The following is a 25,608-nucleotide window of genomic DNA, read 5'->3' on the forward strand; positions in this document are numbered from 1 at the left end:
GAGGACCTAGCAGACTGCTCTATAAATGGTCCGTGTCACGCTCAGCACTCCTTGGTGGAATGCGGATTCCCACCTCTCTGATAAGACTGCTGAGAGAGAAAGAAATTAAGGGACTTGCCAAAGTTTACTTTGCTAATTCTGAATTCACTGCTTTTTTCCCTAATAGGGAAAAAATGCTGCCTTTTCAGACTTGGAATAAATTTGTAAATACTGGGACACACCAGATTCCTGGGGAGTTGGATTCTATGTGCTTGGGTCAGAACCTCAACCTTTGTTGACTTGGCCAAACAAGAAGCAGACACAGAGAATGGCAGCGGACCGTACCTGTGAGGATTTCGGCCACACGCTCGGCCGTTTTCTGAATCACGAGTCTCAGGATCCCGCCCTCCAGGCTCAGCAGGAGCGTCCCCGAGCCCTCGGACAGCACTGTGGACAGAAGCAGACCATCCTTGTTCCACGTTCGAAACTGGAAACTCACTGAGAGCCCATCAATTTGGGCGGTGCCAGGCAGCAGCAAATAACTGCCGCTGGAGTTGACAAATGTGATGGGCACAATTTGTGGTTCGGAGCAGGAAAAAGTGACATTGCCCTGGAAAACAATAAAAATCAAACATATAAAAGCCATTTTTTACTCTGCGATCTGACAGCCGATATAAACAACCACCCGGAGCTGACCTTAATTTCAGGATCATTCCACATTCAGCTGCAAGTTCTTAAAGGAGAAAAGTATGTCAGCTTTGCTGAGACACACTCGCGAGAGGGGTGCCCATTCCTGCGTGAGGGATCACATTGCTACCTGCAGAGAAGGCTGTTTGAGACTCCCAGACAGGGAGGGGGTGGGGGCATCCACATTTTTCTGCAGACAGTAAAAATAATCACACGCAGTCACTGAATAAATACCTACGGCAAATGGACTGTGTGCCAAGCTCCAGGATAACTTTTGAGGAAATGTACATGGAAAAACTTTGTTACAGTTTGGAATGTACAGAGAGAGAGAGAGAGAGAGAGAGAGAGAGCTATCTTCCCGCTACCAGAGGAGCCTGGCACAAGAAACAGAGTTTACAGAAGGAAAGAAAGGCAGGGCAAAGGGGGGCGGGGAGAGAGGGGAGAGTGTGGCCGGCTAGCATTTTCAGCACAGGTCATTGTGTGTGCCAAGCCTTGACTAGATTATCAAAATGGCATCCCCGAGGAATTCCAGGGAATGTGTCCTCTCTAAGGAGGTAGGGCCAGGGCACCTGAAGGAGCTGAAGCTAGAAAGGACGAGTGGAAGCCGAGTGTGAGAGCCCTCCGATGCTTGTGGAATAGTTTCCATTCAAATTTAGTAACAGCAAAAGGTCATGGACGGCATTTTTTAATTTAATCAGAGTGTTTTCAGTGACATGAGGTGGGAAGAAGATGAGAGAACTGGACTTGCGGAACGGTAAGTGTGCGAGAAGAAGGGGAGGAAGATTATTCTGTGCAATTGTGAGAGGAAGGCAGGCCAAGTTTCGGTGAGAATGGCTAGTGAGCTTCTACATCAGGAAGTTATGGGAATTCAAGAAATCCTAATATTAGATGTGCCCACCTGTGCCCTGAAATGGGGCTTCTAATAGATGAATAAAGAGAAAGCCTTCAATACCTCACAAGTTGCAAACAGGTGTCCGATTACAAGGGCCACTTGGAGCTTCCATTGCAGACTCCCACCCCGGCCGCATCTTGTTTTCAATTCCCACCAAATATTAATTTCCACAACAATAAGGCCAACTTATTCAGGCAAGTTCATCCAAATAGCCATAGACATAGTGAGTGCAAATGTTTCCTGCCAAGGCCACTGATTCGCCCCCCTAGTGGCTCACCCCTTTCTGCTAACCCTTTCCAAGCTCCCTTAGGAGCCAGAGCCCTGCAGATAGGGCAGGGATTCCTCGAGGGCAATACCTGAGCTCCAATGGTGAGTTCACCTTCCCAGGGAGGTGGCCAGGTGGCAGAAATATTTGATACATAGTACCATTTTCAGTCTCAGAATACGGGAACAGTTCAACTCCCTAAACCTCTTAAACCAGAAAAAACATCCTTAGGTCCCAACCATGTTTGTTTATCGTAAGTCTTGTACTTCTAAAAACAAGTAACGATCCCTAAACTTCTACCAAGAGTTCATTTCTAATGATTCATTCATCAATTCCTCTGCCATGGGGGCAGTTTTGCAGGAATCATTCCTTGTAGTGAGGTAGCTGTTTTCTTCTCCTTAGGTTACATTCTCCAAAAGTTAATTAATGTGTGAGAAGGTAAAGCCTTTGATCTGCACCAAGAAATTACCCACTGTTTACCTGCCCCACCCTGCCAGCAGTAGGCAAAGCATGGATGCATGTATCACGTGACTGTCCCACAATGATGCCATCAGGTATTATTTTTTTCATTTAAAGTGTGAAAACAAAAAAGCAGAGATGAATGTCTAAATTTAGCATTTTATTTGGGAAAGAAAGAATTGTAATTTGGGGCATACACACAGACCAGTTGGTCTTCAGTATGTCCAAAGAACAAAGCAAAAGCTAGAGGTTTTAATAAAAGAGAATAGATGTTATTTCTCTTTGAGAAAGTCCATTGGCCCTAGGAAGGGTTTGGGGAACTGGTAAGTTCCAGCTGGTGAGCAGAAAAGATCCTGAGAGTGACAGCAAGCTATCTCAGAAGTTAGAGGTAAAGGCAATTCCTGCCATCAGGGTCTCAGGGAATTTCATTGTTTTGTTCATTTTTGTTTTTTGGGTTTTTCATTTGTTTTGTTTGTTTGTTTTTTGAGACAGAGTCTAGTCCTCAAACTACGGCCCAGGGGCCACATGAGGCTATGTGATTGTATTTGTTCTCGTTTTATTTTTTTACTTCAAAATAAGATATGTGCAGTGTACATAGGAATTTGTTCATAGTTTTTTTTTTTGTTTGTTTGTTTGTTTTTAACTATAGTCCAGCCCTTCAACAGTCTGAGGGACAGTGAACTGGCCCCCTGTTTAAAAAGTTTGAGGACAGCTGGAAAGCAATCCTTTAGACAGAGTCTAAAGCCTTAGTCTCCCAAGTAGCTGGAAGTACAGGTGCCTGCCACGATGCCTGGCTGGGTTTTCTACTTTTAGTAGAGATGGCCAGGAATTACATTCTTGAAACAACATTTTCTACCTTGACTGCTTTTCTTCCTGGCTTCTCAACTCCCTTTCAGCTGGATGTGACAAGAATGACCAAATTTGTATGATCAACTTTCAGAAAAAGCCTGCACAAATCTGGCTTAAAGAGAATAATTGAACAAAAACCATATGCCTCGTCAGCAGTGACAAAAGCACATTGGGTCTGACTTGAAAACTTTTGCTTTTAGCCTCCTTCTCTGAGGCCTTCCTTCTCTGCACTGAGCGCCACCATTTTTAAAAGTCGTCCAACTGGCTCAAGCTATCTCAAGATTGTATTAATTTGCATTTTTGGATTTCTGGTGAATTTCCTTTCAAGGATGCACCTGTTCCCCTGCTACGCCCTGCCCCACCTCCCCCTCCTACCCTGATGGCTAACTAATTGTGTCAGGGCTGGCTCTTGGAAGAAGCCAAATCACACAAGCTCTATGGAGAAGTTAAGAAATTATAATAAGTTTCTTCCCCTTTTCTTTTAATTTGTTATCATTTCCTATGATAATGAATTGCTAGAGGACAGCTGTACCCAAAGTCTGAGGCTGTAGAAAGAGGGAATGATGGGAGGCAGTTACCAAGACAGAAAAGCATTGGAGGTTGTACAAAACGCCCCCTTCTTTTTAATGACCTAAACCCCAAAGTTTCCCTTCACCCGAGCCCTGTTCTGAGTGCTCTCTGGATCACAGCCATGGCAGGTGAACCTCAACACAGGGAGACGAATGGGAGACCAGAGGTTCTGTCCTTGTCTGATCGGTTCACTCTCATCTGAGGGGAGTTCTGGCTTCCCTTCCTCAGCCTCCCTCTTTCCTATTGCTTGATGGACCCAACTACTTGACAACTATACAGAGGAGCTCAGGATCTAGGGCAGTGGTTCTCAACCTTCCTAATGCCACAACCCTTTAATGCAGCTCTTATGGATTACGACCTACAGGTTGAGAACCGCTGATATGGCGGGGGGGGGGGTCCTGTGGACTGGACACCTGGAATAAGGACTTTAAATAAACAACTACAGGGACTCTGACTGGTTAGAGTAAGGCCTTGTGTGGTGTGGTGATCAGCGCCCTGCTGGCAGGGAGGAGCCAAAGTCTGAAGTGTCCCAACTCTCCATCACACAGCTGCAAGGGCTGCTCCTGCTGACAGCCCCATCTCCACTGCACCTGCTGCCACAGAAATGCCACCCAGAGCTGAGAAACATCAGTATCCATCCTATTCCCCAAAGTGAGGAGAAAGAAGAAAAAATGAGCTGCATGTGAACCTGCTACTTTCGACATCAACGTGGACTTCCAGATCATGTTCAAGAGTGCCATTTGTGACTCTGGAATTATTCTCAGAATGGCATTTGAGGGAGTCCCCGCTGATCATTTAGAAATGGTATGCCCAAGGACAATTTATTTTGAAATTGTGTGACACGGCAAATGGTCAGCAGACTACCTTCTGCCCTACACGTTTCTTTAATCTATTCCTTCCAATTTCATCCATTCCATCCTCAATAAGGAAGCTCCTCCAGTCCTTAGAAGCCTCCACCACAGAGATAGTTTAGTTAATTCAAGATTTCTACATTTGTTCAAGATTTCTCAAGCATTTTGAAACAATGTGCTAAGCACAGTGGTTTATAAATTATACGCATAAATATGACCCCAATCCTTTACATTGCATACTCATTAAATTTACACTGTGACTGCAGGTGGTACAGAGAGAGCCACGTCAGGGAAAGTGCACTCGGATCAAATCTTCCAGGTAAACGAATGGTCCTGGTCTCTTGGGTGAGACTGACAGCAAGTCAGTGACCTACTGTGGGTCTTCTTCACTTTATCTTATAAGACCTAGAAGGTCTTTCACTGTCCAAGAAGGAAGTCACCCTAGTTGAAGGGACTAAATCCTTGCTGTCTGCTGTGCATTTTCTGGCCACACCCACCCAGTTCTGGTTGGGTGGCAGCCTCCCTGGTCTTCTTGAGGCCAAGATCAAGTTGAAGGTGAGGCTTCCTCGAGGCAGCAACAGCCGGAGACCCATGGAACCCGAGAGAGAGAGAGAGAGAGTGTGTGTGTGTGTGTAAGGGTAGCTTTTGTTCCCAGAATGGCCCTGTATTTTCATTCTCATCCATGTTCATCCTTCCCCGGTAGGAAAAATGCCCAGAAGTGCTGGACCCAAGACAGAGAAGGTATTTGTCCCTTGGGGACCACCAAATGATGTCTAGCTTTCTTCCGACAAGGACTGTCTCCCTGACTGAATTCTATCAGGCTCTTCTGAGCCCTCCTTCTGACAAGGGCCAATGCTGGGCTCTGTCCTTGGGCCACTTACTTCCAGTTTTAGCAAGAAACCTGCTATGTCAGTATAGCAAAGCTCCCCCACCCTCGGTCTGACCTCTTTAATCACCTTACTTATCAAATGTACAGTGATCTCCTGCCTTCAGCAAAAAGCCTGCTGGACTATTTAGCAAAGAAGTATTGTACCACTATGTGAGTTTCCATCCTCTGATCCACACCCTACTCCACTTTTCAGGGCTGAGCTCCATCTCTCCATCCTACTACAAAACCCCACTGTAGTAGCCGTTCTTGCCTTCTTTAATAATTTTCATGAATATTTTTTTTTTCTTTTCAACTGCTCTGGAAATCCATCACAGTTTATTTTTCCTTGTAGCCCTCAAAATATGGAAGGTCCCATTCTAATTATTTTCTTAGAAAAATAAGAGTTTGATTTCCACCAATGGAGCATAGAAGTTTGAAAACCTAAAGACTGGTTATAGGTCATTTTAGAGTGTGTCCACACTATGTACAAACCTTTTATTTAGTACCGTAAATAACAAAAGCAGAGACCAGCTCTTCCCTGGCCCATGAAGCTTGGTAGCCTCCTAAGGACACTCAGACCTTTGGAACATCACAATCAAGTTTGTGTCAGTGAAGAAAGAAATGGTTTTCATTGATTTGTTCTCTCCAAGGAGGCCTTCTCCTTGAGGGTGAAGATACAGACCTGGTTCAACCATTACTAGGGAGGGGAAGTGGCTTGGAGGACAAACATCTTCCTTAGGGAAGTGACATTGAAATTTGAGATTTTGCAGGGAAGCAGGTATAATTAATTGGAGAATAAAGACAAGTGTCATCTAAGCAGAGAATGAAACCATTTGCTTAGGCTGGAAGCAGGAAGGTGGGGCACACTCAAGGCCTTGGTCAGGTAGCTGCAGTTCCACAGGCAGCAGGACAGCAGGACCTACAAAGGACGGGCAGGGCCAGGCCACATCAGCCTTTAGACCATGCTGAGGCCCTAGAACATTACCCTACGGAAGCGTAGAAATGGAGGGGGCTGATAGAGAAACTGGGAAGTGCAGTCACATTCAAGCCTGAGAATTTCCCTCTGGAGACTAACTAGGAGGGAAAGAGTGTATTGTGTGCAAACAGTGGCCACTGGCAGTCCTCCAGGTGGCTTTTGTAGTAATATAGATAAGAACAGGCCAGGACTCTATTGATAGCTCAGCCTAAAAATCTAGAAGAGTTAATGAAGTGTGTGTCAACTTGACTGGTCACAGGATGTCCAGATGAAGAATTATTTCTAGGTGTTTCTGTGCTAGTGCTTCCGGACGAGATTAAAGTATGAATCGGTGATGGGTAAATGGCCTCCCTGTGTGAGTGCCACCTCCCATCTACAGAGGGGCTGAATAAAACAAAGAGGAAGGTGGGGTTCACACCTTTCTCTTTCCTGCCTGCCGGATTGGGGTGGGACATCTTTTCTCACCTTCCCTTTTTCTTTTCTTTCTTTCTTTTTTTTTTTTTTTGCAGTTTTTGGCCTCGGCTGGGTTCGAACCCACCACCTTTGGCATATGGGGCCTGCGCCCTACTCCCCAGCCGTCAAAATGGGATTCACAGCCTGAGCTCCCCTGCTCCTCCATCCTCCAAGGCAGAACTTTCACGAATGTCCCAGGGCTTCCCAGCCTCCATGTTCCAGAGAACCAACTTCGTACACTACATCTCAATTTCTCTTTCAAATCTTTCTGTCTCTCTCTCTCATACACACACATTCATTCACACTCACACACACACAATGCGTTTGTCTCTCTGGAGAATCCTAACTAATACAAGTAATGACATGGGAGAGTGAGAAATTTGCAGGTACAATTGTGAGGAGGTGTCAATTGGCAAAGGGGTGGGAGAGTCACCTGCAAAGTGGACTTCTAGCAGGAGACCACAGATGACCTCCGACGGCTGATAGGTCACCAGCGCCACCCCCACTGGAGTGTGTGAGCTGACCACCAACAAACAGAACCGTCAAGCTCACATCTCCCATTAGTATGCTTTCCTCCCTCCAGCAGGCATGACCTCTTCAGTGCTCTGCAGCCCACCTCTTCAGCCCTCCCTGCAGGGCCCAGTGGGGTCTCCCTCCGCAGGGCTGAGGCCTTCCCACTCCCTCTACCCCCAGCGAGGCTGCCTTCTCCCCTGACTTTCCATGGCACATGCCACCTGCAGGAATTCATCATATTTCTTGCATTGCCTTGCAACAATTAGCTATTTTTTGATAACTGCCTAAGCCTTACATAATAGTACATTTATAACTGGGCATAGAGCATCTTGCTTTGGATTCTGAAAGGGAAGTGAGAACGTTAAATTTAGGCAGAACTAGATTCTCGCCCTAAATATTTACTGGGAAAACCCTATCTTCCCTCTGATGCTCCTTGTTTGTTACTGTAACGTGAGAATGATGATTGAGGGATGATTTGAGACCAAACAAGGCCATGTGCATTGTTCCTGGCTTGCCCTTTTTTCTTTTTTGCCCAGGTCTGATGCTTTTCTCCATGAGCAGAGACCAGTTCCACCTAAAGCCTTAGTTTCCCTTTTTGTAACCAGAGGTTACTGGACTGGAAGGTCCCTGGATTCCACTTGTTACCCCATTCTTAGATATCTGAGGCTGAACTTCCACACCCTTCTCCTCCGTCTCTTTACTGGAGGGAGTTCTATTGTTGGCACGAGCCATATAATCAAGCATTTATATTTTACAAGACTTTTTTTTTTTTTTTTTTAACCATTCAGGGAATAAAGAAGGAAACCTAGGCCTCTTCCTAACAATTTCTGAGTCACTTCAGCAAAGAGAGAAAAAAATCAACATAGACAATAATGATATTTTCAAAGTAAGTAGAAGATTATGTGGCTACAGAGAGGGGGCCATTTTAAGAAAGGGAAATCATGTATAAAATGTATAAAAAATGTAATACTCAAGTCATGTTTGACTACTGCAATGATAAGAGGTGTTCGGTGTGACTTGTATTTGTCTTTTGTTACTGGTATATATTGAATGTTGCAATTTTAATACAGTTCTTTCCTTTCTTAAAATGCGTATCTGGTTTTTCAACACCCTTGGGGTATATGTGTGTGTGTCTATATATGTGTATAAAAAAAATGCTCAATGTTATTAAACATGCTTGCCAGGGTATGACAACCAGTTGACTTATTATTCTTCCTTCTTTCTCTTTCCCTAGGAAATGGACTCTAAAAATACCTTACAAAGAGAAGACTAGACTAATGCTCAACTGTATGAGGAATTAGAGAAGTTGGATCTTTCTCAGAGACGATAAAATGTAAGAAATTCGGTGCAGCTGCTTAGCTGGGGATTGAACCCAGGACTCAGCAACGAAAAGCAGAAGAAAACAATGAGAGATTGCGAGAGAGAGAGAGAGATAGAGAGAGAGAGAAAGGGATTGAGGGAGATATGAGTGTGAGAGCAGGATCTCAGCAGTACCTTCCATCCACCCACATTCAGACCATCCTGCCGCCACATCTGAAGTATGTCAGAAGCTGACTGAAATCCAGTAAAGCCCAGCCACCAGAAAGCTTTCCTCTGTGGCACAGAGCTCATCACAAAGGGGATATCGCAGTAACAGCATCATAACTGCCATCTCCTCATGGTGCGGGGTGGGACCATCACGGTGGGGCCTGGCCTTCCTGACTCTTCTGACAGAGAAAACCAGGCCCCTCTAGGTCTTTGTCACATGACCACTGGATCAATGAAATTAATTGAGGCATACCTATTAAAAAGAGGGACCAGGGGGAGCCTGTGGCTGAGTAGAGCACCAGTACCATATACCAAGGGTGACGGGTTCGAACCCGGCCCCGGCCAAACTGAAAAATAAAAAATAGCCAGGTGTTGTGGTGGGCGCCTATGGTCCCAGCTACTCAGGAGGCTGAGGCAAGAGAATGGCCTAAGCCCAAGAGCTGGAGGTCGCTCTAAGCTGTGACGCTATGGCACTTTACCAAGGGCGACAGAGACACTCTGTCTCTGAAAAAAAAAAAAAAAAAGGAGGGACCAATTTCAGAAGATGCTGCTCTGCTGAGGGACAGGATGATGGAAAGTCTGTGGTGGTCAGAGTGTGAGTGCGTGAGAGGTGGAACGTATTCCACGGGGTGCTCACAGCGTCCATGTTTGTCAAACACTCCTAAAACTCAGAATCTATCATGTGTTCACTGGTGCCTGGACGTTTTAGCAGGATTCAGAACACGGCAGAAATGCCATAATTTACTGAGCCAGAACCGGGAGCTGACAGGACCGAGGAGGCACACGTCCTTAACTAACGGCTTCATCTGTGCCTGTTTTACAACTTTATGACTAAACCCAATTCTTTAATTATTTCATTTGAGATCATTGGTGTACCTGAAAAGCTTTATAATTCAGTGCCCAAGGTAATTATTCCTGAATTTCCTACTTGGGTGTTGGCTTTGCCTTATCTCTCTGCCAGCAACCCACCACCTTTTACGATATTTACCTTTGTTGCCAACCTTGTATGGACTCCATAGACCACAGGCTATGGCCCCAGTGAGCCCTTGCTGGTAAATCACTCATAGGTATTTCTCATTCGTGGGCATTTTTCTCCAGCCGAACATTGGCCAATCTTGTTCAATTTTCAAGCACATTCTTTTTGGACTCAGATCACTGCCCAACAATACGCATTACTACCTGCTATTAGTGACTCAAGTCACTTAGCTAATTTTGTGGAAGACTCAAGAAAGCTATTGGCTGGTCTGCTTTAAATGACAATCTGAAAATAAGGAAGCTATAAATGAAAGGCATGGGAGGAGTCTGCAAAGCTAGTGGTCTCCAGCCCATCCCACCCCTCAGCAAGGCTGTTTGCCGCCACTCCCTGACTCTCCATTTCACCCCCTCAAACACTGTCAGCTCAACAGTAAGACCCTGGTCTGGGCTTGAGTCACCAGAAAGAATAAAATAAAAATAATGGACCATTGCCTTTTGTCTATTGGAAAAAGACCTACGATAGCAGGTGAAGGTGGGCTGGGAATACACCACGACCGAAGACAGGAGGTGCCTGAATCCAACCAGGTGACTAGGCCAAAGCTAAAGGCAGGGACTGCATGGGGACTGGAGGAAGTGGAGGGTGGGCAGCTGGCCATCCCCATCAGGGGTCCTCTACTGTAGTCACAGAGAAATCCTGTGACTTTCTTTAAGTCCTGAGAGGAAATAAGCAGTCAGATGTGGCTGTCCTGCCGCACCAAAAAACTGTTTTTTAAGACCAATACAGCAGACCCAGCTTGAAGTTCTGCTTACCTTGTCTGGTTTAGAGTTCCTTAAATGCACCACTTCCAAGGGTTATACTACTATACTGAGCTGTTGTTTACAAAGCATGTTCCTTCTGGGTGTTTGTTTTTTTTTTTTAATGATCATCCAGACATCACAACACCCTGGTGAGTGAAAAATAAAGCTAGCAGTGCAGGGTTTAGCTTCAATCATGAGGCATCACACAAAGCCAATCAAGCATTTATAAGCTGGGGAAAATGATCTCGATTCGATCTAATTTGTGGGGAAAGATTTCAAAGCCAGTTCTTGATTTTCCAAATGAGTACAACCATTTCTAATTTGATTTGTCTGAAAACTACCAGGATTGACTGGCATGCTATCAGCAAATGTGGGGAAAAGTCTGCCCTGTGAGCTAAGCTATCTTCCTCATTCACAAACTCAAGGGGGAAAAGGTAATAAAATCGAGGCTCTTCTTCATGTTTGGGGGAAGATAGGCTTCTTTCCTTTTTCGTTTATTTATTCAGCAGGTATGTACAACATTAAGCAGTTCATGTGGGTCCGGCTGTATCCTCATAGCTAAAGATATAACCTAGGAGAGGGCAGGCTCAGAACTTGTGTACTTGGAACGTGTGTAGCTGTGGGACTAGGAGCTGGGAATATGTCATCACGACCATGTTCAAGTACCCCAAGGGAGGTATGTGTGTTCCTAGGATAGCAAGGAACAAACCTGTGTAACCTGGGTTCATGAAATACACTTTAATTTGAGCTTTGCAAGCAAAGTAGGAAGGAGGAGAGTTGGGAACAGCATTTGGGTGGAGGGAGAAAAAACAGAAAGGATAAACCCTGGGAAGAAGGCTGTGAGGATTTTAGCAATTTAAGGGAGACTGGACATTTGGCATTTATGTAGGCAGACAACATTTTGTTTCTCACAAAGGAGGCCTTCAGGAGTAGACACCACACTCCTTGGGGTTTCATTTGAGGAATGTTCTGAAAAGAAGCATCTTTGGTATTAAGGAGAAGTCTTGCTAATGGCCAAGGTGCATGGCCAGGTTGGAAGATGGTCTCACATGGCCCTCCAGCCTGGCACCAGGGTTTACCTGCAGGAACCAGCAAACTGGGAGCCACTCCCTGCCTTTGGCGAAAGGAGATTTCTCCTGACTTTGTTCCTGATTCACCCTCCCAAATCTACTACCTGCTCGTATTAGCTCATTGGCACTGGGCTCCCTCATGGCTCCTGACCTGTTGATGACGCTATTCCTGGCCCTGTATTTGTGCTTATTCTCTGTGTACTGAAGATGAAAACTTCACTCATTTTTGAACATTTTTGGCTTTCACAAATGTAGTGCCTTTCACTTAAGGACAAATCCCAGAGGAGGAGCTTGGGAGATGGGGTGGAGGGGAGGGAGTGAAAAATAGACCTGTGATTAAACTGGAAACCTCTTAGTTTTAAATTGGAAGATAAAACTTCCGCTCTATCCTGAGCACTCTTTAATTTCTGTTAGCAAATATCGTGCAAAGCTATTTGGAAATATGAATCGAGACGCTCAAAGATATTAATAATCTTTTTTGACACTCTACTTTCACTGCTAGAAATCTATCCTCAGGAAATAATCTGAAATTGAACTAAGATTTATACGCTGAGCGCCATTACTTACAATAATACAAAACTGGGTCTGGAATTATGGGAATAGCTAAGTAAATTATGGTATATACATAAGACATACAATTTTGTTACCACTACTAGCAATGTTTATGGTAAGCAAGAAAATTGCTTACCATATAATATTAAATTAAATGAAAAGACTACCAATTTGCTCCTATGAATCAGGCAAAATACACCTATATAAATATGTAGATAGAGAACAGTAACTAATTTGCTAAATAATGGCTCTTTCTGGGTAGTTGGAATTATGGTGATTTTTATTGCCATAGTTAAAATGTTCTCTGTTTCTAAAACATTTAAAATGAAAAGGTACGACTTTTATAATAAGAGTCTTAGTTAAACAGTTTTCTATACATGAATTCATTTGAAGCCTTTCGTAATAAAAATATTCAGAATTAGTAGTTGCTATTAGGGAATTAGTGTAGATTACTGAGAGAAAGAACTAACAGCAGGTAGATTGATCGATTGATTTAGGGAGATGATATAAGTGCACTTGGATGAAACACAACCCTTAAGTCATTACTGCCCTTGAATAATTTCTTGTCCCCTCTCCTACAATCTTAAGTCTTGTGTCTATTCTACTCAGGTAGGCAAAAGTAGCAAATCATTATAATAGCAATGTGAAATGGTTAATTTTATGTATTAACTTGAATGGATCAGGTAATATTTAGAAACTTGGTAAAGCATTATTTGGGGGGGGTGTCTGTGAGTGTCTTTCCAGACACTCTTTCCAGAGGAAATCAGCATATAGTCTAAGTAAACTAGGCAAGGAGGATCTATCCTCAGTAGGAGAAGGCACCATTCAATATGCTGAGGGCCAGAGAGAAAAGAACAAAAACAGAAACAGAGAAACGGTGAGAATGTGATCCTATCAGTGGGAGCTAGGATAAACTCCCCCTCCGGTCTTTAGACGACAGCTCCAGGCTCCTCGACCTTTCAACTCCAGGACTCACATCAGTGTCCCCTCACTCCTGACCTTGTGTTCTCAGGTCTTTGGACTCAGAACTACATGGTCAGCTTCTCTGTTTCTCAGCCCTTTGGACTCAGATTAGGCTTCACTACAAGTATCCCAGAGTCTCCAGCTTATAAACAGCAGTTGTGGGACTTCTCAGCCTCCATAAGTATGTGAGCCAAATCTCTAGTCCCCGTTGTCAGCCTCTGTTGGGAAGCCTAAGGGCAAAGGAAAGTTGTGTGTGTGTGTACGCACACACACACAACTTTACCCTGAACTACTTTCCTTGTCTACAAACAAAACAACTTCCTACTCTACATGTAGGTATACTGTGCGTTCTCAGACTAAATTTATTTTAATAAAGAATAAAAATTCTGAGCTCCGAAAATAATACAAGGTTTTTGGCTTTTGGATTAAGATCAGAAAAGTAGTAAATGCGTGCACATGGCAAGGCCACCAACAAGCCTAGAAAATCAAGCAAATGTTTGGCTCAGTTCTGAGTATATTATAAAAGTCATCTTCTCCATTTTATCAACAATATTTATGAAATAGGAAAATCATAAATTTTCTTTAAAGCAATATTTTTAATGTTGCTATAAAAAATAGAGACAGGTTCAACATATGCAAATCAATGTATATGGTACATCACCATTAAGAGAATAAAGGATAAAAATCTTAAGATCATCTTAATGCACACAGAAAAAGCATTTAACAAAATTCAATATCTTTTCATGACAAAAGCTTTCAACAAATTAGGTATATTAGGAATGTCCTTTACATGAGAAACTTATCTTAAATCTCTTAACATAAAGGCCATATGACAAGCCCTCAGCTAACACCATACTCTACAGCAAAAAGTTGGTTAACTTTTTGTCTAAAATCAGTAACAACATGAGAGTGTCCTCTCTGGTCACTTCTATCCAACAAAGTACTGGATGTCCTAACCTAAGTAAGTAGGCAGAAAAAATTTTAGAAAACATCCAAATTTGAAGGAAAAAAGACAATTATCTTTGTTTTGAGATGATATAATCTTATATATAGAAAATCCTAAGGACTCTACCAAAAACTTATTATAAGTAATAAACAAATTTAGTAAACTGTCAAGATACAAAGTCAACATACAAATTCAGTTGCATTTCTATACACTAACAGCAAACTCTCTGAAAAAGAAAGAAATTAATCTTATTTATAACAACATCAAAAAACAGAAAACTATTTCACATTCACACCTAATAAGAATAAATATGGTTTAAAGGTCCATACTACCCAAAGCAGTCTGCATATTACATGCAAACCCCATCACATTTACAATGGCATTCTCACAGAAATAGAAAAAAAAAATTCTAAATTTATGTGGAACTTCAAGAGTCCCTCAATGACCAAAGTAATCTTGAGAGTAGAATGAAGGTGGAGGCCTCAAACCTTCAGCTTTCAAAGTATATTACAAAGCTGTAGGAATCAAAACAGTACAGTACTGTTATACAAATAAACACATAGGCCAGTGGAACAGAAATTAAAGCCAAGAACAAACCCATGAGAATGGGGAAAGGACAGTCCCTTCTACAAAGGGTGCTGGGCAAAGTGGGTATCTATCTGCAAAAGAATGAAATTGGACCCTTGTCCTAAATCTTTCACCAAAATTACCTTGAAATGTATAGAAGACTTAAATATAAGACCTATAACAGCAAAACTCCTAGAACAGAACACAGAAGAAAGCACCCTTATTTTTATCTAGGCAATGACTTTTTAAATATGTCACCAAAAACATGGGCAACACAAGAAAAAATAAACAAGTGAAACCACATCAAACTAACAAATTTCTGCACAGCAAAGGAAACAGCAACAAAATGAAAAGGTTTACTTCAGAATAGGAGAAAATATTTGCAAACTATATACCAGATATGAGGTTAATATTCACAAAGTGCAAGAAATTCATGTAACTCACTAGCAAAATATACAAATAAAAAAAAATAATCTGAATAAAAATGGGCAAAAGACTTGGATAGAGATTTTTCCAAAGAAGAGATACAAATTACCAACAGGCACAAAGAAAGGGGCTCACCGTCACTAACCACCAGGCAAGTACAAATCAGAACCACCATGTGACGTCACCTCCCATCTGTCAGGAAGGTTATTACCAAAAAGAAAGCGGTAAGTGTTGGCTGGGATGTGGAGAAAAGAGAACTCTGTTGGTGGGAGTACATGTAAATAGCCATTATTAAATACAGTATGGAGGTTCCTCAAAAGCTTAAAAAGAGCACCATATGATCCAGCAGTCCCACTTCTAGTTATATATCTGAAAGGAATGAAATCAGTATCTTAAAGAGCTATCTGCACTAACGTGTTTATTGCAGTATTATTCACAGCAGCCAAGACATGGAAAATACCTATGTGTTCCTCAACAGAGGAACAGCTATAGACATTTGGGTGTGTATTATGTGAACATAATGAAATATTATTCAGCCATGAGATAGTGGGCAATTCTGTCATTTGTGACAACATGAATGAATATGGTGGGCATTACGCTGAGTAAAATAAGCCAGACACAGGCAAACATGTGGTCTCTGCAAAAGTGGAGCTCGTAGAAGCCGAGCAAAACAGTGGTTGTCAGGCTGTCAGGGTTGGGTGGTGAGAGAAATGGAAAGATACTGATCAAAGGATACAAACTTCCAATTATAAAATGAACAGCTTCCAGTTATCTAATGCACGGCATGGATAGTGATGGATGTGTTAATTAATTTAATCGTGATATTCGTTATCCAATGTATACAATATATCAGATCATCATGTTGTGAGTTAAGTACATATACAGTCTTATAAATATTTTTAAAAAAATATATATAAATTAAAGGGAATTTTCTACTGGAATATTTATGTTTAGGATGACAGCCTAAATCAATATGGTTTAAATAGAAATATAACATATGCCACATATATAATTTAAAAAATGTCATATTTTTAAAAGACAGAAAAGTAGATTAATGTAATTTAAATTTTAATATAGGGTTATTTAACTCAACACATAACATGTTATTTAAACATGAAATCAATATTAAAATTATTGCATAATAATAATTATAAGGTAAAATTATTTTACTTTTCTCATCTTAAGTCTTCAAAATCTAATATGTGTTACATCCCCCAAACACACCTCAATTTACACTAGATGTACTTACTTCAAATCCTCAATAGCCATTTATGGCTGCTGGCTGCCATATTGGCAGTACAAGTCCAGTGCACCATTGTAATGGTGATGACAGAGTTGGGCTTCCCAGCTCTGATACTGAAATAGATGTTCATACACGAGAACGCTCATATGCCAAGGTATATTGCTCAGAGGTTGGGGCAAAGATCTTGTTACCCACAAAAAATACACTGTACTTGCCTGTCTTGGCTATAGAATGCTGATTCATTTAGGAGCACAATGCTCCTAACTGGAAGACCACGTTTCCCCACTTCCCTAGCAGGCATGTGTGGCCAGGTGAGTAAGTCAGGCCCACAGGTATGGCGTGGCAAAAGCATTGGATGCAACTTGCTGGAAGACTCCTTAGAGGAATAGAGAAGACTCATCTGAGAGAAATATCCTTTTTGCCTTCCCTTCTTCCTTTCTTCTTCAGCCTGATATGTAGATAGAATACCTCAAGTCCAATAGCCTATTTGGACCCTCAGAATGGAAAAAATAGCATTAGAATGATCAAGCAGAAGGATAAAATGATCAGGGTACCTGACTACCTCATGGGGTTGACAGTCCTGTGTTTTTGTTTCATTTGAGAAAGGTGAGGGATCTTATTAATAGCTGATATGAGCACTGTAAGTATCAGGATCCTAAGTTATTGTTATAGGATGAACTGCCATCCCCTTCTGTATCACCTCCAGATTCATATGTTGAAGGCCTATATTCTAATTCCTCTGAATGTGACTGTACTTGGAGATAAATAGTTAAAGAGATGATTAACTTAAAATGAGGTGGTTAGGGTGGGCCCTAGTCTAGTCTGACTCATATCCTTACAAGGATATGGAAATTTGGACATAGACCTAAACAGAGGAATAATCCAGTGAAAACACAGGGAGAAGATGATTGTATGCAAACCTAGAAGAAACCAATCCTGCTGACACCATCAGCATGGACTTCCACCTTCCAGGAATTGAATTTCTGCTGTTTACACCAAATAGACTGTGGTATTTTGTTATGGCAGCTGAAGTAGACTATTACCATGATTGAAAGATTTAAATGGTTCTCCTTAGTAAAAATCTCTTGAGTTAAAAGACATTTTAGAGATTATCTAGAGAACATAATTCGAATTTTTTTTTTTTTTTTTTTTTTACAGAAAGCATCAGAAAGAGCAAGTTAGTTGTGAAGTTTACACAATTCACTTTAGCTACCTAGGGACCCAGTTGGATGGGGAAGCCACAGCTCTTGACTCACACAGTTGTTTTTCTAAGTAGGCCATGCCACCTCGCTAAATCAGAGAGCAGAAAACGGAAATGGAAAGAGGCACCCCAAAGATCATCTTCTAACCCTGTCTCCAAACACTCTGTCACCAGGTGGCTAAGAGTCAGACTGAGCTGCAGATCTCTTAATCGCATGGCAAGATCTCCAGGTATGCAGCGGATCAGCTCCAATGTTAAATAGAAAGGCATTCTTCACAGCTGATCACAACCTGCCGTTTTTCTTGGCTTAATGGTCTGGACATAGCTTAGACAAATATTTACTATGTACCTCCTAGTTGTACTGTGTTCGCTTTCTTACGGGGACTTTACCCTCTTATAAAAAAAAGTTTTCACTTATTTAGCCTTTCTTGATCACCAATTTCACAATGTTACTTTATTTCAGTTACAATGTAGAAACTCAGTATTAGAGCAAAATATAAAATGGGCATAAAGTATATCATGGCAATTAAACACGATTTTGGCATCAGAAAGACCCCAGGTTCTGTCAGTCACTAGTTATATATCTTGAGCAAGTTACTTTAATATTGTTAAGCCTCCTTTTTCTCAACTGCAAGAGGAAGCCTCAAAGAGTGATCCACCTTCTAGAATTATATTGAGGATAAAAATAGGTACATCTGAAAATTAATTGACAGAATATCTGGCATATGCTATATATTTAATGAGTCATTCTCATTACAGTGTCTATTAGTAAAAAGAAAAAAGGAATTATATACAAAAATAGTCATTTTTAAAAGAAGACTAGAAAATCTATACCTGCATAACATTGATGGTTGCCTTTGATGAGAAAGCAGGTGATTTTTTTTTTCTTTCTGCTTTTCTACGTTTTCTAAATTTCCTATTACCTTTTTTTGTGAATAAGTGGAAGGAAATACTCCTTTTATACGTATTAGTTTATATTTTGGTTGTACAGCTACACCAATGGGAGGGTTGTGGTGCTTGGGTTTTCCAGAGTAGCCTGAGCCCTGCTCCTCTCCAGGCTCTTAGGAAACATGGGGACCAACTGCTCTTTGGAGTGCAGGTGAGGGCTGCAGAGACACTTGCAGAGATACTTGGACAACAAGATGGAAGTCTTGCACACATACCATAGACTGACAAACTGGAATACAGGTTAAATTTTGTGACTAAGAACATTTAAAAATAAAGACATCTTGGTTGTCTTGGCTTAAGCTACAAAGTGAGAAAATACTTAGTTGAGTTGTGAGTAGGAAGTGTCAGTGAGAATTGTAACATTGAAATTGTCCTATACATGTGTGAATTGTTTGGGTATTTCCAGTAGTCCATCTAAGAGTGTTCTAAACTTTTGGGGGGTAGGAGAAATATTTTCTAGGGTAATAAATTATGTTGGCCCATAAATGAAAGTAGGGGCAGTTGCATGAATTTTTATTAAGAATATATGTAATAACAAAGTTAGATAAATTAATATTTTACTAATCCCAGCGGCTTAGAACTGTGTATGAGATTCCGTGCTTCCTACATTTGTGAGATGTGCTGGTATTACCTAAGTATGTGCTCCGGTGACATACGAAATCATGAATATATGTCTTTCCAAGCCTCCCATCCAGATGTCCAGAGACTCCACTTTGTAACCTTTTTTTTTAAACTACCGTTTAATCTGTTTTAAAGACACACAATTAGAAAAAAAATTATATGCAAGTTAAAAACACCATGATGCAAGACTAGTGATTGCCAGTTATCCATTTCTGAGGTTCTGCTCCAGAACTACTCCATTTTGCCCTGCTCTTGGTAATGGAGTTGGCCCCATAAGCATTTTCCCATTGTCAACTGGCTAAACGTTAGGTGTTGTCTGTTGGGGTACAAGTGGGCCACTGCAGGGTGGCAGAGACTGGAAGATGCTTCCTGGTTCCTATGCCCTGTCACTGCTGGGACTCTGCCATGAGCTGCAGCTTCACCCTCCCCATGGTGCCAGCTCCTCCAAGCAACTCAGACCTGAATTCTCTGGAAAACTGTCTTGCTACCTGAAGGATGCGTGTTTGTCCAGGGAAGTGTGTTCCTTGGGGTTTGTCTGGACACCCCACCTTCTTGGAGGGGTCTGAGTCTCAGCCTGAGAGGTGAGCAGGGGCAGCTCCCCTAGCCCTTTCCTTCACCATCCACCTTCTCTCGGGCTAGATAAACTATTTAATTTTTTGCCCTTGTTATTTCTGGATCACTTAGAGTCATCTTTTAGCAATTTTAATAGTTTTCCACCTTCTTTTCTTTTTTTGTTTTCAGACAAGGTTGGCAGAAAGACACTTCTAAATCTCATGACCAAAGGCCAAGAGCTTCTAAGAGCTCACACTGGTGTCTTACGTGGGTCAGATCCAGAGTCCCTGCCCATTCAGAGTTCTGATGATTATTAGGAATCTACAAAGACAGACACAAAACTTAATTTGGTCTACACATTTCTCCTTATCTAAGATTTAACCTGGGGTCCTGGGCCAGGCGTCCATGGATAGACTTCAGGGACATCCATTAGGTCTGAAAATGTTACATGGAATAAAATGTGTTCATAGTTTCCATCATATCCTTAAAGGAGTGTGTGCCCGAGAAGATAATAACAATTACTGATCTGAAAGCTTTGGTGTTGTCCTTGCAAAAGGCCATTTATAGAACAGGCCAGAAGTCACTCATAGGATGATGGTCTTCATGGGGACTACATGATGAGAAATGGAGAGTAGAGTGAGGCAATAAAAATAATTATGTTAATAGTATTAGCTATTAGTGACTCAATGCCTGTAATACCCTAGGAGTCACTTTATATATGTAAAGTGGGTATTATTAGCTTTACCATGGAGGTGAAGGACCCTGAAGCTGGGAGAGCTTAATTCACTTCATCCAGATTCTGTACCTCTTAGGTGGAGATGCTGGGATTTAATCATTCTGCCTTCAAAAATCACACTCTTCCTCCACACAGGGAGCCTTCATCCATATACATTTCCTGACTAGCACAGATTCTGTGCTGTGAGTGACACAGAGAACGTTTCTTTTGTGAAATTTAGCAAAATACCTAGGTTTGTTACCAAAAGCTCAGCACTTGCCCCTGAGGCCATGTCGGGAGATGGAGGACAGTGGTTGAAGTGAAGGAAAGAGGAGTTGATTAATTTGCTGGCAACTGAGGAAAAGGCGGATTCCTGCCCGAAAGTACCTTTTCCCTAACCACAAGCAGAAATACAGGGCTTTTAAGGGGAGTTTTCAGCTTCAGGCAATTTCTGTTTAACTATAGTTGATTTGGAATGATCCCATCTCTGGGCAAGAGATGGAGGTCTCTGGAGACCTCCTCCTGCCCAGACACGACCATCAGGACAGTTCCACTGAGCCATCTTCTATACCACAAAGGACAATGGACACTTCCCTGCCCATCCTGGACCAGTGGCCTGAAGCAGAGATGCGAGTTTCCATTCTCAACTGTAGGGATATTTTGAAAGAGACAGGAAACATTTTTTTCAGGCCATTCCCTCTTTTACAGGGTGATGGGAATACCTCTTGTAAGTAAATACACTAGAATAAGACACAGTGACTCCCATCTCCCCTCCTGGAGCTTTTGCTTATCCCACGCCCTGCTTGGGAAGCTTGCCTACCTGCTTGGACGTCCTGAGCGACAACCTCTCTTCAACACCCAGCTCAAGCTCTGGTGCTCCTTGTGACATATTTCCTGAATCTACCTTCCTGCCCTGTAATTTCCCCTTTGTAACACTTTTGAGCTAGATTTGAGCTTATCAACCAACAGGGTTCAGGGTCTGGGGCCCTCAGAGTCAGAGCAGTGTTAAGCTCCAGGGTGAGGGGCGTGATGGGAGTAAGGAAGCAGGAGGCTGGAGAATTAGACAGAGAACTAGAAACATGGCCAGTCATCAAGGCAGTGAAAAACCAAATAGAAGCTGTCAACCATAGGGGCAGCGAGATGGGGTGGGGAGCTATCTAGGGGTGTCCAGGAGAAGGGAAAGACAGTTTGAGCCAGTGCCGTGGCCTTGAACTCTGCAACAGTGAGCTGGTTCCTGTGTGTGACTGCGCACAGTGCACTGGAGTTGGCAAGGGAGAGTGGGTGTGCAGCAGGCTCAGTCCAGCACTCCCTGATGCTGGTTCTGATTTTTTTTTTTTTTTTATTGTTGGGGATTCATTGAGAGTATAATAAGCCAGGTTACACTGATTGCAATTGTTAGGTAAAGTCCCTCTTGCAATCACGTCTTGCCCCCATAAAGTGTGACACACACCAAGGCCCCACCCACCTCCCTCCGTCCCTCTTTCTGCTGCCCCCCCCATAACCTTAATGGTCATTAATTGTCCTCATATCAAAATTGAGTACATAGGATTCATGGTTCTCCATTCTTGCGACGCTTTACTAAGAATAATGTCTTCCACTTCCATCCAGGTTAATACGAAGGATGTAAAGTCTCCATTTTTTTAATGGCTGAATAGTATTCCATGGTATACATATACCACAGCTTGTTAATCCATTCCTGGGTTGGTGGGCATTTAGGCTGTTTCCACATTTTGGCGATTGTAAATTGAGCTGCAATAAACAGTCTAGTACAAGTGTCCTTATGATAAAAGGATTTTTTCCCTTCTGGGTAGATGCCCGGTAATGGGATTGCAGGATCAAATGGGAGGTCTAGCTTGAGTGCTTTGAGGTTTCTCCATACTTCCTTCCACAAAGGTTGTACTAGTTTGCAGTCCCACCAGCCGTGTAAAAGTGTTCCCTTCTCTCCACATCCACGCCAGCATCTGCAGTTTTGAGATTTTTGTGATGTGGGCCATTCTCACTGGGGTTAGATGATATCTCAGGGTTGTTTTGATTTGCATTTCTCTAATGTATAGAGATGATGAACATTTTTTCATGTGTTTGTTAGCCATTCGTCTGTCACCTTTAGAGAAGGTTCTATTCATGTCTCTTGCCCATTGATATATGGGATGGTTGGCTTTTTTCATGTGGATTTGAGTTCTCTATAGATCCTAGTTATCAAGCTTTTGTCTGATTGAAAATATGCAAATATCCTTTCCCATTGTGTAGGTTGTCTCTTTGCTTTGGTTATTGTCTCCTTAGCTATACAGAAGCTTTTCAGTTTAATGAAGTCCCATTTGTTTATTTTTGTTGTTGTTGCAATTGCCATGGCAGTCTTCTTCATGAGGTCTTTCCCCAGGCCAATATCTTCCAGTGTTTTTCCTATGCTTTCTTGGAGGATTTTTATTGTTTCACGCCTTAAATTTAAGTCCTTTATCCACCTTGAATCAATTTTTGTGAGTGGGGAAAGGTGTGGGTCCAGTTTCAGTCTTTTACAGGTAGACATCCAGTTCTCCCAACACCATTTATTGAATAGGGAGTCTTTCCCCCAAGGTATGTTCTTATTTGGTTTATCAAAGATGAGGTGGTTGTAAGATGTTAGTTTCATTTCTTGGTTTTCAATTCGATTCCAAGTGTCTATGTCTCTGTTTTTGTGCCAGTACCATGCTGTCTTGACCACTATGACTTTGTAGTAAAGACTAAAATCTGGTATGCTGATGCCAGCTTTATTTTTATTACTAAGAACTGCCTTAGCTATACGGGGTTTTTTCTGGTTCCATACAAAATGAAGAATCATTTTTTCCAAATCTTGAAAGTATGATGTTGGTGTTTTGATAGGAAAAGCATTGACTAGGTAGATTGCTTTGGGAAGTATAGACATTTTAACAATGTTGATTCTTCCCATCCATGAGCATGGTATGTTCTTCCATTTGTTAATATCCTCTGCTATTTCCTTTCTGAGAATTTCATATTTTTCTTTATAGAGGTCCTTCACCTCCTTCGTTAGGTATATTCCTAGGTATTTCATTTTCTTTGAAACTATGGTGAAGGGAGTTGTGTCCTTAATTAGCTTCTCATCTTGACTGTTATTGGTGTACACAAAGGCTACTGACTTGTGGACATTGATTTTATACCCTGAGACATTACTGTATTTTTTGATGACTTCTAGGAGTCTTGTGGTTGAGTCTTTGGGGTTCTCTAAGTATAAGATCATGTCGTCAGCAAAGAGGGAGAGTTTGACCTCCTCTGCTCCCATTTGGATTCCCTTTATTTCCTTGTCTTGCCTAATTGTATTGGCTAGAACTTCCAGCACTACGTTGAATAGTAAAGGTGACAGAGGACAACCTTGTCTGGTTCCAGTTCTAAGAGGAAAAGCTTTCAGTTTTACTCCATTCAGTAAAATATTGGCTGTGGGTTTGTCATAGATAGCTTCAATCAGTTTTAGAAATGTGCCACCTATGCCTATACTCTTCAGTGTTCTAATTGGAAAAGGATGCTGGATTTTATCAAATGCTTTTTTTTGCATCTATTGAGAGGATCATGTGATCTTTGTTTTTGCCTCTGTTAATATGGTGGAAAACATTTATGATTTTTAGTTTTTCAAGCTTCTCATGATTTGCTCTGGTCCTGCCTCCTCGTGGTTCCGTGAAGCCTCGGCTCCTCTGCCCTCTTCAAGTCTCCTGGGGCCTCCTCACCGTGCAGCAGCTGCAGGGCTCATGGCTGGCGCAGCTGAGGGGCTCCAGACACTGCTTTACTAATGAGACCCAGAGAGATATTATGAGCATCCTGGTTCGAGGTGTGAGTTTAGAGGATGATGGCTAGTTTGGGACTGGTCAGAGAACAGGTGAAGGAGAAAAAAAGGCAGCTCAGCTGATATGGGAGAAATAGTGCATGAAAAAGCATGGAGGGAGGATAAGCATGTAGAGCTTTCTAGAAGCAACGAGAAGCCTGGGCCCAGCTGGCCAGGAGGGACCACCAGTGAGAAACTGTGGGAAGCAAACGTTTATGTTAGAAGAGCCAGTTATAACTGTTTCCAAATCGCCTGCACAAAAGTTCCCATTCCCATAAGAAGAATGCAGGAGCCACTGGAAGTAGAGGGCTGACTTTCAGGGGAAGCGCCAGGTCCTTGTGCAGGATTTCCCGGGCCTTCCTGCAACCCAGGAAGAAGAGCCCAGCAGCCAGGTGGAGACTGCAGAGGCTGGGCCCTGGGAGGAAAGGGATTCGAGCTCCACCTTTGCTGACACCTTCCTTTCTCTCACCAAAGCTAGGATTCTGTTCTCAAGCTCTTACATCACAAGACACACCTAGGATGGGCGTCTTTGACAATTAACAAACTACATAGGGACCATTTTGGAAACACCCTGTTGGTCTTCAATACCCAGGGAAGCACTGTTGTTCAATCTGTGTGGCCTTGTATTTTATTTTTCTTTATTTTCATTTAAAAGTCATTCTTGATCCTAGGAAAGAAAGAGATGTGTAATAAAAAGGGGATAAAATCTGATGACGAAGTGCTTTCCGGGTGAGGAAGAAGACTGTGAATGGTACAGTCCCTGGCTGTTTCATTAATCCACCTGGTCCTGAGTGTAAAGTAGGTTTCCATGGCCAGTGAGGGGAACAGTGCCTGCCTTTGTCTCCACATGCAGAGGCTTCAGAGACAGAGGAACTAATAGGATCTGAGCTGTGGAGCTCTGTCACCCGTCACTCCAGTGACTGTCCCTTGGGCATAAGTGCCAGGATCTGTGGCTTTGTCTGTAAGACAGCTCTCTGAAACAGAAAACAGGCAGCCTTCCCATGCAGGAGCCATCTCTGCTGTTATTATTGATGGGGAAAGAGCCTAAAAACAACATGCTCAGCGCAGGAATTGGAAGAAAAATATCTGAGTTGATTGCAACTTTCACATAGCCCTGTTTTATTAAAAGACACTTGGCTATTCTAATGAGTAGAACGCAGCAGGTGGGGTGAAGTTAGCAGGAAGTGCAGGCTCCTGTGTACCCCTTGGGTGGGTGTGGAACTTGGTGCAGACTTTAAACAACAGGGGTTGGGTCAAAAAGTTTCATTTCTAGTCATCTACTTTAAATTTCAGAAAACTATTTTTGCTTCATGTTTGCCATGTCAGCATTGTTT

The 25,608-nt window shown here is 42.3% G+C and overlaps 1 protein-coding gene across 1 annotated transcript in view; it reads right to left on the minus strand.

The window, feature by feature from the left end:
* CNTNAP5 (contactin associated protein family member 5) overlaps positions 1–25,608 on the minus strand; it is an 869,192-nt gene that overhangs the window by 402,448 nt on the left and 441,136 nt on the right. Inside the window, exon 8 of the mRNA XM_053598220.1 lies at positions 325–589. Within this exon, the coding sequence (XP_053454195.1) occupies positions 325–589 (265 nt within the window). The remainder of the gene's footprint in view (positions 1–324; positions 590–25,608) is intronic.

This window comes from Nycticebus coucang, chromosome 7 (genome assembly GCF_027406575.1).
Source record: "Nycticebus coucang isolate mNycCou1 chromosome 7, mNycCou1.pri, whole genome shotgun sequence".
Taxonomy (NCBI): Eukaryota; Metazoa; Chordata; class Mammalia; order Primates; family Lorisidae; genus Nycticebus; species Nycticebus coucang.